The 16500-nt window shown below is 44.7% G+C and overlaps 1 protein-coding gene across 1 annotated transcript in view; it reads right to left on the bottom strand.

Moving 5' to 3' along the window:
* Nucleotides 1–16500, bottom strand: part of cdon (cell adhesion associated, oncogene regulated) — a 54966-nt gene that overhangs the window by 8296 nt on the left and 30170 nt on the right. The window contains 7 exon segments of the mRNA XM_083773268.1: nucleotides 655–760; nucleotides 2554–2735; nucleotides 3487–3690; nucleotides 7223–7264; nucleotides 7573–7686; nucleotides 9536–9710; nucleotides 11202–11491. Coding sequence (XP_083629394.1) covers nucleotides 655–760; nucleotides 2554–2735; nucleotides 3487–3690; nucleotides 7223–7264; nucleotides 7573–7686; nucleotides 9536–9710; nucleotides 11202–11491 — 1113 coding nt within the window.

Consider the following 16500-nt stretch of genomic DNA (forward strand, 5'->3'; position numbering starts at 1 on the left):
AGCAAACGATATTTTATTTCATTCTCGTGTAAAAGGAGCCTGAATATTGATGTTTTAAAATGAGCTCTTATCTAATGTCAAATCTAATATCTATTTTGGAAATAGCAGGTCTACAATGTGTGGTATAAGTATGAAATAATTGAGTATAAGTGGTTATAACAAAAAAAGAATACTACATAACTGTCAATTTATAATAAATAATTAATAATAATTAAATTAGCACAGCTGTGGAGTGGTGCCTAAAAAGCCTAAAATATACTATATATTTCCGACATGACACCAGCATGCAAATAATTCAGGTATAACTCTTAAAAAGAACCTCAAAATGCCCAATTCTAACCCTAACCTGTATCTTTTCCTAATTGTAAGCCAGTATCACAAAACGTATTTTTAACCACAACAAAAGGACCAGGAAAATTGTCCCCACAATGTATTTCTTTCAAATTGTACTGTACTTGTGGGTACAGTTGGCCTTCACAAGTATAGTAATAAAAGAAAAACACACACACACACACACACACACACACACACACACACACACACACACACACACACACACACACACACACACACACACAGCACACACACGTTCCAATGTCGAGGCATACATGTACAGACTAGACAGACCACATCTAATCCCCCGTCCATGTTTACCTTCGACCACGTCGCGTTTGTAGTCGCTGTCGTTGTCGCTGTCTGTCGGCCGGTAGTAGATGTAGAAACCCTGGATGGGCGTGTTGTTGTTACTGGAGGGAGTGTACTGTAATACAGGGAGACAGAGAGACCTTACGTCAGTCATTCATTCATCAGTACATTGTTACTGGAGGGAGTGTACTGGAGAGAGAGGGAGAAACCTTACGTTAGTCATTCATTCATCAGTACATTGTTACTGGAGGGAGTGTACTGGAGAGAGAGGGAGAAACCTTACGTTAGTCATTCATTCATCAGTACATTGTTACTGGAGGGAGTGTACTGGAGAGAGAGAGACCAGAACCTTACGTCAGTCATTCATTCATCAGTACATTGTTTACACAAAATACACCCTAAAGCAAACATGGACAACTGGCGGCCCGGGGGCTATACATGCGGCCCCCACCTTCACTTAACGTGGCCCACAGGTTAACGTCAGAATACATACTGATATGTTATTGATTTCAGCTGTTACAATTCCAAACATATACACACACATAGCCCGCTTTAATTACTTTAGTCTAAATTAGTAGAGAAGTATTAAAATGTTATTGCCTTTTTTATGTCCAATGTATTTGTAATTAGTTCATAAAGTTAAAGGCATTTGTAAGGCATAAATAAAATAAATACTTGCTATATCAGTGTCAAATCCCCAATAATGATATGTATTTGGCCGCTGTTCACTTTAAAATATATATGTCACAGAATGATTGGAAAACCGGTCAGATTAAAAAGGGTCCACTCTGTTTCAGCGATGGAGGCATGTCGCCTGAAGGTGACTTGAGCTACGTGAGGCGCCAACGACTGAGCTTAGGCGAGCGAGTCGCCGTGCCGAGCGTTGCGAAGTCACCTTCGGTCAACTCAGTGCCGCCCGAGTTATGTACCGACAGAATCCTAAATCATCGTCCCCCCGAGTCAAGGTACAGTATCTCAGAGACGTAATTTATTATTTTGATGGGGGGCCCGCCTCACCGCGGGGGAGAGCGGGAGGTGAACTTGAAGAAAACAAGCACTCTTTTTTCAATTTTTTGCACAGGTTAGCACACAATAGCAGATCTACAAGTTATTCAGAAATAGCTGATGTACAGTACAAGCTCGTAGTGCAGCACGAAGTGGCGCGCTATGAGCTTCTATATCTTGTATATTTGTATAAGTGTAAAATAATAACGGGTCATGCTTTCCTGTTCTGAATGGGTTAACAAGGGTATAGAATACAGTATATATATTTTTTTTTTACATTTAAAACAAGGTAATAATGTCCAAGCTAATGTAATTATGCCATGGACCACTCTTGGTCCGTGCACCAGTGTTTGAGAAACAAAAGCGTCAGTCCATCTCCGTCTGACAGACTCCCATAGGGAATAAAAGTAACGGCAAGGTTTCTTATCAGCAGATGTCTCTGCGGCGGCCATGATTACACTTGTCTGCGGTGATGTGGAGGAAGTAATAAGGGCCGTTTGGGGTTAAGTAAATGCAGGGGGAACTATATCTCCGTCCATCTGCGTCGTGGAGGGGTTAGGGGGGGAAAAGCACACGTTTCGAAGCCAGGCCCGGTCCAAACGCGCACCGACGGGGGCCCGCCTTGATCTCTGCCGAAACAGGAGGTCTAATCAGCACCGCCGGTCGATTAAGAGTCTGATGGAGTCTCCTGTTCCTAAAGACCCACCTGCAGCTCTGGGCTCATACATCACCGACGCCATCTGGAAAAACCACTAACGTCGGCCATTTTTACAAATTGTTCCGCAAGCTGGTCGTCCAGTCTCACGCACGGTACGTGTGTGCATGCGTGTGTGCATGCGCGTGTGTGTGTGTGTGTGTGTGGGTGGGTGTGTGTGTGTGTGTGTGTGCGTGTGTGGTACTCACAGTCCAGCGGAGCATGATCTGAGTGTCACTGATGGCGTCCGTGGATGAGATGTGGGGCCCGGCGACGGGCCGGTCTGAGTAGGGCGGGCTGGCCTGGGACACCTGGTAGGGTTTGGAGGGAATGCTCTGAGGACTTTCTCCATACATGTTGATGGCCATCACGCGGAACTTGTACGTGGCACCTGCAAAAGGAGAACATATTTAATATGCATGTCACACAATATTTAAAGCTATATATACACACACACACACAAATAGTAATTTATTATTCATATTATTCATGCAGTTCAAGTAAGTGCAACAATGTCTGAAGTACTCTAGACCTGTTCTGGTCTAGAGGGGCGGGTGCCTGTTCAAAACAGGCGGTGGATCCTATTGATTCACCGATCTGAGCGCCCGCCCCCACCCGCCTCCTCCCCTCCCTGGTAGAAAGCAGCGGAGAAAACTGACCTCTGCACTGCTATTGGTTAGTGAAATACCAGGAAGTGGGCTTCCTATGCCAAATATGTGTTCCCTCAGGCTTTTCTTTTTGAGCCGAATGCAAACGAAAATAAAAGCCTGAGTGCTGAGTACATCATTATGAATAGCATTAACCACATGAACCCCAGCATGCCTATTCTGGGCACCGTCCGGGGAACATGAGCCTAAAATTGTTCTATTTTTGTTGTCAAAGTTGCGCAGGATAAATACTAATCTCTCAAGCCAGATTCTGCTAAAAGCTGGTTCTGTCAGCACTGCTGCCACATAGCAGGAATAAACACAGAAGCACCGGGAGGAAGTGTACTAAATAAGGGGAGGAGCTAAACCAGAGTTCCTGTTTCTGTTCCTGTCTAATCGCAAAACAAATAATTATTTTTTCTTTCGTTTTCTTGTTTATTATTGGGTGGGTATTTGGCATAGCGTAAAAGAGAAAACTGGCCAAATGGAACTCACCAGGGTCCAGGCTTCGTACTTCCACAGACAGCTTGAGAGGGGAGATGTTGTCGGCGGCGATGACCCACTCAGCGCTGCGGCCGCGCCGGTACTCCACCCGGAAGGCGGTGATAGGAGAGCCGCCGTTGGCCCGCGGGATCCACGTCACGTACACCGAACTCTCTGTCGCCATGGAGATTGTGGGCCGATCGGGGGCCTCCGGCACTGTGAAGAGATTTTAACAGGAAATACATTTAAAACAAGATCTTGAGAAATATCTTTAGATAAAAGGTAAAAGCTGAAAGTGGCTTATCTTTCAAACAAGAACAACAATTAGCGCTATAGAGTACTAGCCTGGTTAATAAACCAGACTAATATCGCAGGGACCGCGGGATATTAGTCTGGGGAGGCTCAGCTTGGATTTCATTTCCAGGGAAACATTTTCTCTTTGACGCAATTGGTCAAAGCTACTGTCAGTCAAAGGTCTCAAGCATTGAAAGTCACTGTACCAAAGCCCGCCCATATTGCATACCGTGTCCCGATTGGCCGCCCACATTCTCTGGTGTAGGAAATGGGCGTACAATTGAGCCTCTCCAGACCGAAATCCGCCGGCAGGCAATTTCAGGCTGATTCGGTCTGGTTTATTAACCAGGCTAATAGAGTACTGAAGTCTGATGACAAAAAGCTGGATCATTAAAAATCCCAAAAATGTATCCGCCCCATTTTTTTATCATAATGGTTATGAAGAAAAGGTTCTGCAAATTTAGAAATGACACGACAACATTATCAGCACCACGTCGTGTGGAACATAGAACAGCCAGACGTGTTTTATTTTTTATTTTTGTAACACATTACTTGACCTTAAAAAAAGGTCTATGGGATTTCAAATGGGGAAAAGGATCTTCATGACCCACAGGGGGCGTGGGTTTGACGTCAGGAGGACTTCCGGTACTCTATGGGAAGCATACGCTATATAATATCACATCCATCTTGAGTATAGGACAGAGAGAGAGAGAGAGAGAGAGAGAGAGAGAGAGAGAGAGAAAGAAAAACACATACTGTAGGAATAGAACATCACAGTGTACCGACATGCCGTGTAGGAATGTGTACTTACTGCCTGGGCTCTTAGCCGAATAGTTAAGAGAGGGCAGGAGAGAGAGAGAGAGAGAGAGAGAGAGAGAGAGAGAGAGAGAGTGAAAGAGAGGGGAAGTTAGCTAATGTGAGTTTCAGCAGAACAGACCTGCTTGTTAACAGTACACCACACAGCAAAACACTGGGTTTTTCCATTTAAAGGTAGGGTAAATGTTCAAAGGTTAAGTCTCATCTGTGACCAACGCTGTGTTTGTTCAATAACAGGGGTCTCTCCGCCTCTCCAGCTCTTTAATAAACAGAACATACTGTACATGTTCAGGTTGCCAATTTCAGCTAAACAGGAGAGAGTATCAATTTATCAGCTTCAATTGTATAGTGTTCCAATTCCATATTGTCTGCTCATTTCTTTCACTATCCTGAGTTCTCGCTCTCCTGAAATTGGCATCCCGACCTGAAAATGCATTTTCTCTTTATTAAAGAGCTGGAGAGACAAACACTAGACTATAGAAATGAATACTAACAGAATATAAAGCTATTTTAACACTCATTTTAACGGCAATAATATCACTTACCCTACCTTTAAGTCTGAAAGTGTACAAATGCAATGGCCTGCACGCATGGCACACACATGGGCCATGGCACGCACATGCATGGCGTGCACATGCACAGCACGCATATGCATGGCGCGTGCACACCACACACACACACACACACACACACACACACACACACACACACACACACACACAGCACGCATATGCATGGCGCGTGCACACACACACACACACACACACACACACACACACACACACACACACACACACACACACACACACACACATGAGTCCACCATTACAGGCATGTACAATCTCACACTTGTAGCACAACAATACATCTTCCCAGAGCATGGAGCTGTTTGGTCATATTCCAAAAGCACAGAGATGCAAAGCAGACCACATCTAAAACATTAAGCCCCTGATATGCATCCACTAGTGTCGGTCATGAACCCTGCCATAACTCTAAGGCAACAGAACTCTGTGGAAACCCGCCCCTCTTATCTGTCTGAGCAAACATTTATCCCACACTGCTTCAGCACGACGGCCACAGCCTGTTCATATAGACATGAATTACGTTACTTTAAAAAAATCGAAGCATACAGTATGACAGGTCTTAACTTAACTTTCTCAGGCACTTCAGTCAAGTACATTTCCCAGTCACTTGTCCGGGCAAAAAAATACACTTTTGCTCATATGGATGAGATGAAATGTGTTTAATCGTTGAACCATTAGTTTGATTGGTTGTTTAGCATTAAAAATAAATAAATAAATAGTTGTTACTACATGATTTTCTAACTTTGATACGATATCATGGAAAATGTCACTATTACTACAGCAGTAGTATCTAATTACTTTCGACCACACCACAGTAAAAAAATTATAATCCTATCGCCTGAAACGGATGGGCGAGGGGGGGAAGCCGAGGGGGGAAGCCTCGCTGCCTCGTTTCTATTCCAAATTGTAACCAGTGACATCAGTTCTATACAAAACAGTTCAGTAGCATCAAGTATTTCCAAACTCTGGGCTGTTATCTTTGTCAACCAAAATGGTCAAGGAGGCTCTGCACTTGCCCACTTTAACGAGATTCTGAGCTAACACACCTAGAGCAAATGATAAGAACCCATTCAGAAGCGAGATGCGACCATAACCCATTCTGACCGGGCACCCATTTTGGTGTCAGCATCATGTTATGCTTTAGCTATTTAAAAATAGCAGATCTACAAGCTCATATCGCGCCACCGAGTGGCGCGATACGAGCTTGTAGGTCTGCTATTTTTTAAAAATCGAAGAGCGACTGACATTTTTAGAATCTGATCTCAGGTCAGAATGGGTTCATCAGACCAGTGTGTGTCCAGTGGAAACCTCGTAATGAATCTGATCTCAGGTCAGAATGGGATAACAGCGACTGAGTGCGTGAATGTGATGCTGCTCTCACCCTGGCAGATACAAAAGATACAAAGCTACACACAATATAGTTTGTAGCTTTTTAGATGAAGTTGAAACCACCTCAAGTTTCGTGTGGCTTTATAGCCGTTACAGATTCATCCAGATTACCCCAGGCACTAGTGATACAGTATCTCACCTTGACTATACTGCCCAGTTGCGTGGTCCAATGCAGCTAAAAAAGGACCAGCGTAAATTGCAAATAGCCCAGAATAAGGCAGCTCACCTTGCCCTTAACTGCAAAATTAGATCCAATACACTGTTTGTTAATCATCAGAAGCTGCTGGTCTGGCTGGATAGTCTGGCTGGATTTGTATACCAGTGAATGATGATAGACACACATAATACCAGACATGTTGCGATTGGTCGATTTACAGCCTAAGTCAAGAACTGCTGCAATGAAGAATACAGTCATGTACAGGGCAATGACTTTCTGGAACTCTCTAACAGTACACATCACAGAAATGAACACTTTCCCTGACACATAAGGACTAAACTAAACAACTAAACAAAGTTTGGAGCAGCTCAGACGTCAGATGGGTCTTTGTATCTTCATGACATGTCGCTGGCTTCCATTGAAAATAAATGGTAGCCTGTATCTTTGTAGCTGCCAGTGTGAATGCAGCATCAGAGACAGAGGAGGTACTCTGACTGCAGCTACTTACTGTGGGAGAGACGAGGGAGTGCCGCTCCACCCTCTGTGGTAGCTGCAGTTTCAGCACAAAGCCACATGGTAACGTCACATCATTGTAGAAAAAATAACTTGCCCAAAAATAACTTGCCCGAAATGAAGTATTTCCTTTCTTACGTTAATGAAAGTATTCAATAAGTGTTGATCAAATGTTCGGTTATTGCATCGTCTATTTCTCGCAAATGTTTTCAAAACCATTCTTGAGAGCAGTGTTTAGTTGTAAGTGACATTGTGTGTTTGTTTACATGGCTGTGATGTTGGATACGGCATAACATTCAAGCAGCGCAGCAGGTGTAATAAATATTATTATCTCTCAGTGCCTACCTCTGTCGTGGATCACCACTCCAAAGTGTGTGGGGGTCTTGTCTTCTGGTGCTTGGGGGGGCATGGAGACCACTGGAGGCTTGGAGGGCTTCTTATTGACCGGGACGATTTTCTCTGCATCAGGGTAGAGGAAAAAAGTTAAAATAACTGCATTATGTATTATGATTTCACCATATATATATATATATATATATAAATATATATATATATATATATATATATATATATATATATACATTTGGCAGTCGTTGATACCAAAACGTTTGGGAACTACAGATTTAGAAGTAGAGGTGCTTACGATCAATCTGCCACCGATCGGTGATCTGCTGATTTTTACTTCAAATGACTCGATCAGTGAATTTACTGGAGAAACTGGTCTTTTATACCATTTAAGTGGTATAAAAGTCAATTACATATAGTATAATATCGTTTTGCATCTTTGTGACAGGCCTAAACATTCTGCCTTTCCTCCCCACACACACAGGAACAGTTTTGAAGTGGGTTTTGACATTGGGGAAATATTAAAATTTACCTCAGAGCACCTCTATTTAGAAGGCCTTTGTACAATCGACTTTGGGTCTTAATAGGTTAACACCATACTGTAACTGCACAGCATCATTTGGAACCAGTAAATCAGTGTGCCCAGCTATTTGCAGATTCAGAGCCCTTTACAAGGTGACAGTGTCTCCATCTCTTTATGCAGATAGCATAGCGTCTAACCGAAACATTCGCGGGAGGATCGCCGACCACCCGAGGCATGCATTCTTCTACCGTGGCTAGCGACAGGACCGCGATGGGCCGTCAAAAACACATGTTTTAATTAGAATCGAAATCAGTGATTTATAGATTCAGAGATATTAGCATTAGAAGAATTTTCCTCCCGTCCGTTATAATGGAGGGTGAACACTTTTGATGACGCACCAACCGGAAGTGGTTTTGAAAGTTACACAGATGGGTGTATCGATCGATGATATCAAACAATTCAATTTCTGTCTTTTCCTGAATCTCCGTCCTGGGTAGACAACGAGATAGGCTTCAAAAGACGGAACTTCCATCCTGGGCAGTTAATACTAAAAGTTGACTAAATTATACTTTTAGCTTGGATTTCCACATTGTTCCTAACCCTCCAGAACCACGTCTAGAGTTTGGAGCTCTGCTTTGGCTGGAATGAGAGCCGAACCTTCCAGCTGCGGTTGTATACTTTGGACCTTTGGAATATGTTACTATACCGCTGAGCGTGGTTAAAATGGACTAAATACAGAATCGCTGAATAAGGTCACAATCACAACACTTTATTAACACATATAATAGCACTTTGCTGCCAAGCATGAGGATTGTTAACTATGAGTGTACAAATGTTCCATTTGTACACTCTCGTGGTTAAAGGGGGTGTGACTGATTATTTTTTTATATAGCTCTATATTCTGACAGAAATTCATTGATATAGGGAGTTTGTTCTGTAACAGGAGTCTCCCCGTCTCTTTAATAAACAGAAAATACATTTTCAGGTTGGAATGTCAATTTCATCCAATCAGGGACAGGGAACTCATACACAATACAGGATCAACAAATGCAATTGCAATCGGTTCTCTCACTTCTCTCACCTGATTGGATGACATTGGTGACCCAAATGTATTTTATGTTTACTAGAGCTGGAGAGACACGGAGACGTACGTCTGTTACACATTTTAGCAGGGGATTACTATCGACATAATAGAGCTTTAACCCAAATATATCAATATAGCTCATACATGGGCAACTGGCGGCCCCCACCATCACTTAATGCGGCCCGCAGGTTAATATCCGAATATTGATATATTATTGATTTCAGCTAATTACTAGCATTAATGCAATGTGGCTCTCTGGAGTGAGTGTGGAAATATAGTGGACCTCTCCATCGTCAAAGTTGCCCACTCCTGGATTGGAGCACCTTCAAATGAACACTGAGGATGCGTTTCCTGACCTTTGCCGGTGCGGAAGGTGAGCATGGCGGGCTGCCCCTCCCCCGCCGCGTTGCGTGCCACCATCAGAACCTCGTACAGGCTGGACGACTCCAGCTCGGACAGGCGGAGAGTCTTCTCGCTGCCGGGGACTCGAACCGTGGACCAGCTCCCCACCACCGCTCCCATCTCATCCACCTGGTACACGCAACACGCACACACACACACACACACACACACACACACACACACACACACAGACAGACAGACAGACACACGCACGCACGCACGCACGCACGCACGCACGCACACACACACACACACACACACACACAGACAGACAGACAGACAGACAGACAGACAGACAGACAGACAGACAGACAGACAGACAGACAGACAGACAGACAGACAGACAGACAGACAGACAGACAGACAGACAGACAGACAGACAGACAGACAGACAGACAGACAGACAGACAGACAGACAGACAGACAGACAGACAGACAGACAGACAGACAGACAGACAGACAGACAGACAGACAGACAGACAGCGTGTAACCACAGCCACAACAAACACACCAACAGCCAACAACAGGGCAGAGAGAAATAAGAATCAGTGAGTCCATTGTCCAGAAACTCCAGCTCTGTCCAAGATTAAAAGAACAAGCGGGAACAGCCAAGGCTTGCCAGTTCCCCATGAGGATTCCATGACACATTTTCCAGGTCTGACAAGACTCCGAATGCCGCTGCCAACGCACTCTTAAATAGTAGTGGTGCACTTTTATGGTCAAACTGAGCTTATTAGCGAAGAAAACACAGGCCCTTTAACGAGGAAATGCCCGACCCCACAACCCGTCCAGCCATGGGCCAACCTTCCCAACTTTAACCACTTAAACCCCAGGATCTGTATTGTGGGGGAAACCTTTGCATGAAATAGCAGATCTACAAGCTCACAGATTGACTATTTATAGCAAAGATATTGAATATAGTGCGGAAGAAAAGTCACTAGTAAAGAAAGAGCTCAACAACATATGGCTAATGAGATCATGACAGAGTTAGCAGTTGGTTTGGGTGTACACAGTGGATTATTGGACAATGGATGGGATGTATGGAAATAGGAGAAGCATTTACTCATTCTTAAATGTCAAGACACAAATCAGCATGATTCACACAGTACGATTTGATGTGTTTAAAATCAATGTAGGTGCTTCAAGGATCAAAGGGACTGAAATACTGATTGAAAAGGAACTGAAATGCTTTTCTTTAGGTGCTTTATATTATTCTTCATATATTATTAGTAATGTTCCCTCCCAACAAGTGTTGATTTTGACAGGAAATGTTCATGTAGTTCTGTTATAGTCTTTTGAATAAAATTCCATTTAGTTTGGCTGATTTTACACTTGGTTGCATGCTGAAACTACAAGCTGACAACGCGTTGCACGACACATTGTGAGCTTGTACTGTACAGTAGATCTGTTATTTTCAGAGCGCAATCAAACATGAAATGACTTGTGTTTTAGTTCTACTGGATCTGTTCTCCACTAGTCCCTCCCTAACATTTTAGTCTAGTTTTTAATTGTTGGATGAAATTGTCAATATATTCAGTCTTAGATTTAGTCATCATAGCTTAGTTTTTATTTAGCTTTCATTTAGTTTTCCTCAGTGAAACAACACTGCTCCCAACTCACCTTGCGGTATTTGACAAAGTAGGCATTGATTGGGCTGCCGCCGTCGCGGCCTGCCCTCCACTCCAGGTCATAGATGTCAGGCTTGTGGGTCTGAGGCGGGCTGGTGATGATGGGCGCCTCCGGCGTCGGCCGCTCGCCACTCCTGTCGGCGGGCAGAGTGATCGCCTCCCCCCCGAGCCCCTCCTCCTCCTCGGGTATGAGCAGCTCCTCGCCTTCGTCGCTCTGCATGGGGTGGAGCGAGGGCGACAACTCCAGCAGCACGCCGCCGGAGGTGGAGTCCAGGTGAGACTCTGTGAAGCAACACGACATCAGGAGGTTTAAATAAATAAAAAGAAAACGCTTTATTTAATACCAATAGTGGAGAGAGACAGGAAATGGGAAGGAAGGACATGCAGCAAAGCGCCTCGCCTCGGATTCAAACCTGCGCAAGTACTGAACCTTAATTGTCCCCGCTATAATCAGGTGTTTAGCCACATCTACTGTACAAGCTCACAGCGCAATGCACGGCAGCACGTTGCAAGCTTGCAATTTTTTATGCTTTGTCGTACGACAAAGATAAGATAAGATACAGCTTTATGTAGTTGAGAGTTGAAACTAGTCTCGAACGATGTACAGTATATGCCTTTTACAACAGCAAATTTAGGAAATCACGCCCCCATCATTTTCACTTCCTTTGGCCTGGGTGAAAGTGAAGTTCACGCACGCACTTGCAGCCAGTCTGTTGACATTACGGAGCTAGATCACCCGCTAACATTAGCCAGCCTAACGAGCACGCTATTGAAAAGTACAGTGCATCATTTGTAAAGAGGCGATAACTTATTCCATCCACCGTGGCTTGCTAACTCAGAAGGGGTTCTTGTTGACACGTGAGGCCATCGTCTGCTCAGCGAGGTCACACACACTGACCGTGATGCGCCTCACCAACCTCAAGGCCTAACTCAAGGCCAACCCGTTAAGGGGGGAAAAAATACACTGCGAGGTTGTATATCTGCCGTTTTGAGAAGTTTTGCTAATCTTCTCTTCTGGGGTCTCTGGCACAAACTATTTTCAGATGGGGGTCCGCTGCTCGACACAAAAAAGTTTGAGAACCACTGATGTCAAAGACGTGAGTGTGTACCTGGGTGTTAGAGAGACTAGCAGAGGTGGGACTACGTTGGCCCCGAGCGGGGAGGCCCCCGGCCCAGCCAGGCCGGAAGCACTGGAAAGTTTTAGATTTCGGGAACGAGCCTTTTCGATCTCCATAAAATAACAAGAAAAAGGGCTGGCTTCCCGCAGCGGTACATAATCAGGCTTTGTTTGTGTTTTTCATTAAGGACTACGGCAGTGCACCTGGGGAAATTATGCGAGCCGGGAGCGTTATTACGGCTGACACCGGTTTGGCAGAGACCCGGGGATGGATTTTTTTCCCCTTCTTCTCTTTTTCTTCCACAGACGCTCAGAGGACATGGCCTGTGTGTGTGTGTGTGTGTGTGTGTGTGTGTGTGCGTGTGTGTGCGTGTGTGTTTGTGTGTGTGTGCGCAGATTACTATACTTGCGAGGGCCAAATGTCCCCACAAGTAGGGCAAAATGTGAAATAGACTTTATGAGAAAGAATTTCCTGATCCCACAAATGGTTGTTTTAAGGTTAGGCTTACGATTGGGAAAATAACCAGGATGGCGTTCAGGCCAGGATTAGACATTTAGAGGTTAGGTTTATGAGTTGGGGATATGGAATTATGCCAGATTTATACTTCGTTACGTTCTGGTGCTGTGGACTGAAAATGTGACATTACTGTAGCTTCACGGCACATTATGAGCTTGAAGATCGTCTATTTTCAGCTTCTGGGCGTTAGGGTTAAAAATAGCAAACAACTGTAAAAATGGCATCCATAACATTCAACGTCCCCCACATGTATAGTAATACAAAACGTGTGTGTGAGCGCGTACACGAGGACTGCTAAACTCTGAGAGGAGGGGGAAAAAAAGAGAGGAAAAAGAAAGCGGCAGCATAATTGAATATTCCAACGTAAACAAGTTGAAAGAGGAGGTTGGGAGTAGGGGGCGGAGAGGCAGGCCACAGGGGGGCTGCGCCCCTCTCCCCGACTCGTCTTTCGGGAGGCGTTTCTCTCGGTGTGGAACACCGCACACCGGTTCACTTTACAAAACAAACAGGCCCGGAGCTGGTAACACTAGACACTGATCCCGGGCCTGCTGCCAGCTGCCACGCATTCCACACACTGACCATTAAAATACCGGAGAGAGAATTAGACCCCGCCACTATGTCCACTACTACCTCACTGCTTCTCAACCAGCGGCCCGGGGCCACACTGGCGGGCCGCGAGGGTACTGCAAGTGTCCCCCCAAAGTGTGGACTGTGGACGCAAACTGTGATTGGACAGAATGAGATGATGTATGACGATAAGAGCACCCCTCACTTCAAACACTAACGATTGTAATGATAGCATAACATGAATATAATTATATACAAATATTATGCAAACCAATGAGTTAAATATGATGCAACTCTCGTAATATTTAACTGAAATATCACAATAGCGTTTCATCCCTCCCTAATATTGCAAAAGACCTCGCTTCTGTGTTCAACGTGCCTTTATTGTGCAGGGACTGCCTACAACACACTTGGGAAAGTCCTGAATGTTCCATTTAAAGTGCTGAGAGGTTTAAATGAAGAGGCTCCTGGCGTTCTGCCAGCGACTCGGTGAAGCTTGCCAGGGTTGCTGGTTCAATTCCCTTCCCTGTCATGGAGCTTGATGCATGTTCTTCATCTGTCAAGCAAACACAGCAGCTGATTTCATTCTTTAATTCTGGTTTGAATCCTTGAATCTCTGTTAACACTTAGCCCGCTAGCGTTTATTGAAAAATTAGGATCTAATTCACGCCAGCATTTTTCCCAGTAGAGCTCTTATTTTGAAAAGCCACATTTCCAGACTTCCGGATATAGACATATCCTAGTAAGTTTAACAGGTCTCGTTTAACCCATTCTGACCGGGCACCCATTTTGGTGTCGGCATCATGTTATGCTTTAGCTATTTAAAAATAGCAGATCTACAAGCTCATATCGCGCCACCGAGTGGCGCGATACGAGCTTGTAGGTCTGCTATTTTTGAAAAATCGAAGAGCGACTGACATTTTTAGAATCTGATCTCAGGTCAGAATGGGTTCATCAGACCAGTGTGTGTCCGGCGGAAACCTCGTATGAATCTGATCTCAGGTCAGAATGGGTTAACTGTTGTTTACAAGATGGATTTATACCGGGGCACTGGAGGGCTCCACATCGTCGGCTCTGTGCCGTCAAAGAAACATTGACCAAAAATGGCATCTGGGACGAGGAATATAGATAGAGGCGATTGAAAGAAACATAGAATGGATTATTATGGCGAGGACGATCTAAGGTGGGCGATCCATTGTCATGACAACAACAGGTGCTAACGCAAGTAGCATTATGGCTTGATCGATCGAAAGCGCTATAAAAGCGCAATTGCCATTTATCAACGGCAATGGCGGTAAGTGTGGTATTAAATAATAGGCTTCAATTGACCTAGATCCATGGCAATGGCGTGGAAACGGTTAACCACTTGAACCCTAGCGTCTGTCATGTTTTTAATTGTTTTTTTAATACTACTATACTTTAATACTCTTTGCTTGCTTTTACAGTACATAACCTCGTTTTGATCCTGTTGTTATTTCAATATTATGCCTCTGTTGTGTTATCTTTTTTGTAATCTCCTTTGATTGGGGGGTCCTGCCCTCAATGAATTTCAGAGAAAACAAATAAAGGCTGATCTGCAAGCTACAAGTTATGAGCTATTTTTTGGCAAAGAGATTTGGTGTAGTCCGTTTTTACTAAGAATAGAGGGTTTAAGTGCTTAAGTGGTTAATTAGAGAAGTGTGCTGGTGGAGCGTTCGGCTGGAATGAAAGTCCTGCAGGAACTTGGCTCTGCAGCACATGGCACACGTGAACGCAGTGAGTGTGTGGGGGGGTCCTGGAACGAGGCCAGGGTGGGTGGCGATGCGTTGACACAGCGTGCACGGTGCCCACCACCACGCTGACGGCATGGTGGCTGGTACCTGCGGTCCTGCCCTATAGACTGGGACGGCATGCAGCCATCAATGCTGTGTCACGGGTCAAACGCAGCGATGGGGCACGTGCTTTTTGCAGTTTGGGTTTCGGAGTAGCACACATGCACCACGGTGAGTACTGTGTGACCTCGCTGAGCAGCCGATGGCCTCATGTGTCGTCTTCGGGTGAGAGGTACGAGTGTGATGAGGAGGATGACAGGCTAGCTACTGGCGAGGCGTGTCAGTCAATCTCCTCTTTCCCGCAGTACACGGGATAATCAGATGGTGTTTTACAGTGTGGCAGGGAGCGTGTTTTAGACCAGGGATACCCAGACCTTGAGAAACTGACCAGGTAGTTCCGTCAGAGCAATCTGATTGGTTGGAATAGGCCATCTACCCATGCTGTGCTGATCAGACAGAGTTGCAGCAGAGCAGAGCAAAGTGGCTATAGGTTAGCAGCTTGTATGGGAAATGTGTGACCATTGTAGCTAAAACTGGCATAATATATATGTTTTCCTATCGAATATCTTAAATACAATGAGATTGAGCTAACAGTTAAAGTTGTCTATAGTGGCTGAGTAAACGGAGCATGCAACATAATCATAGTAGTACCTGATGATCATGTTTTAGGGGGGGAACATCACAACACTTCATCTTTAAATCAAGTGTCCCCCACACGTTTTTTCCCCCCAGGACGTAGAGCGGAAGGTTCCTAGTTCGATCCCCAATGCCCCCTGTTATTGTCCAAGTGTCTTTGAGCAAGACATTTAACCTCTAATTGCTCCCGATGACAAGGTTGGTGCCTTGCATGGTTTTCTCTGCCGTGTGTGTGTGTGTGTGTGTGTGTGTGTGTGTGTGTGTGTGTGAGAGAGAGAGAGAGAGAGAGAGAGAGAGAGAGAGAGAGAGAGAGAGAGAGAATGGGTGAATGTTATGCACATTGTGAAACGCTTTATAAAATGCACCATTTACCATTTATAAACGCTGTTTCTATCTCCCTGAGCGAGGTTTACCATGGTGCCTGGGAGACGGATGAGACCCGACGCAAGCTGACCTTATCACGGTGGAAATATCCTCTCTTATCGGGTTCACGTCTAACGCTCTCATTTTCTCGGATAAACAAACACGCCCAGCAACGAACGCAAACTCAACCACCTCGCAAAATAATACATTATTCTTCTTTTTTTTTCTCCTTGCTGATTTGAACTCCCTATATCCGTACCGGTATTCATCATGTTGTAAG

This window comes from Protomyctophum parallelum, assembly GCF_964188405.1.
Source record: "Protomyctophum parallelum genome assembly, chromosome: 9".
Classification (NCBI taxonomy): domain Eukaryota; kingdom Metazoa; phylum Chordata; class Actinopteri; order Myctophiformes; family Myctophidae; genus Protomyctophum; species Protomyctophum parallelum.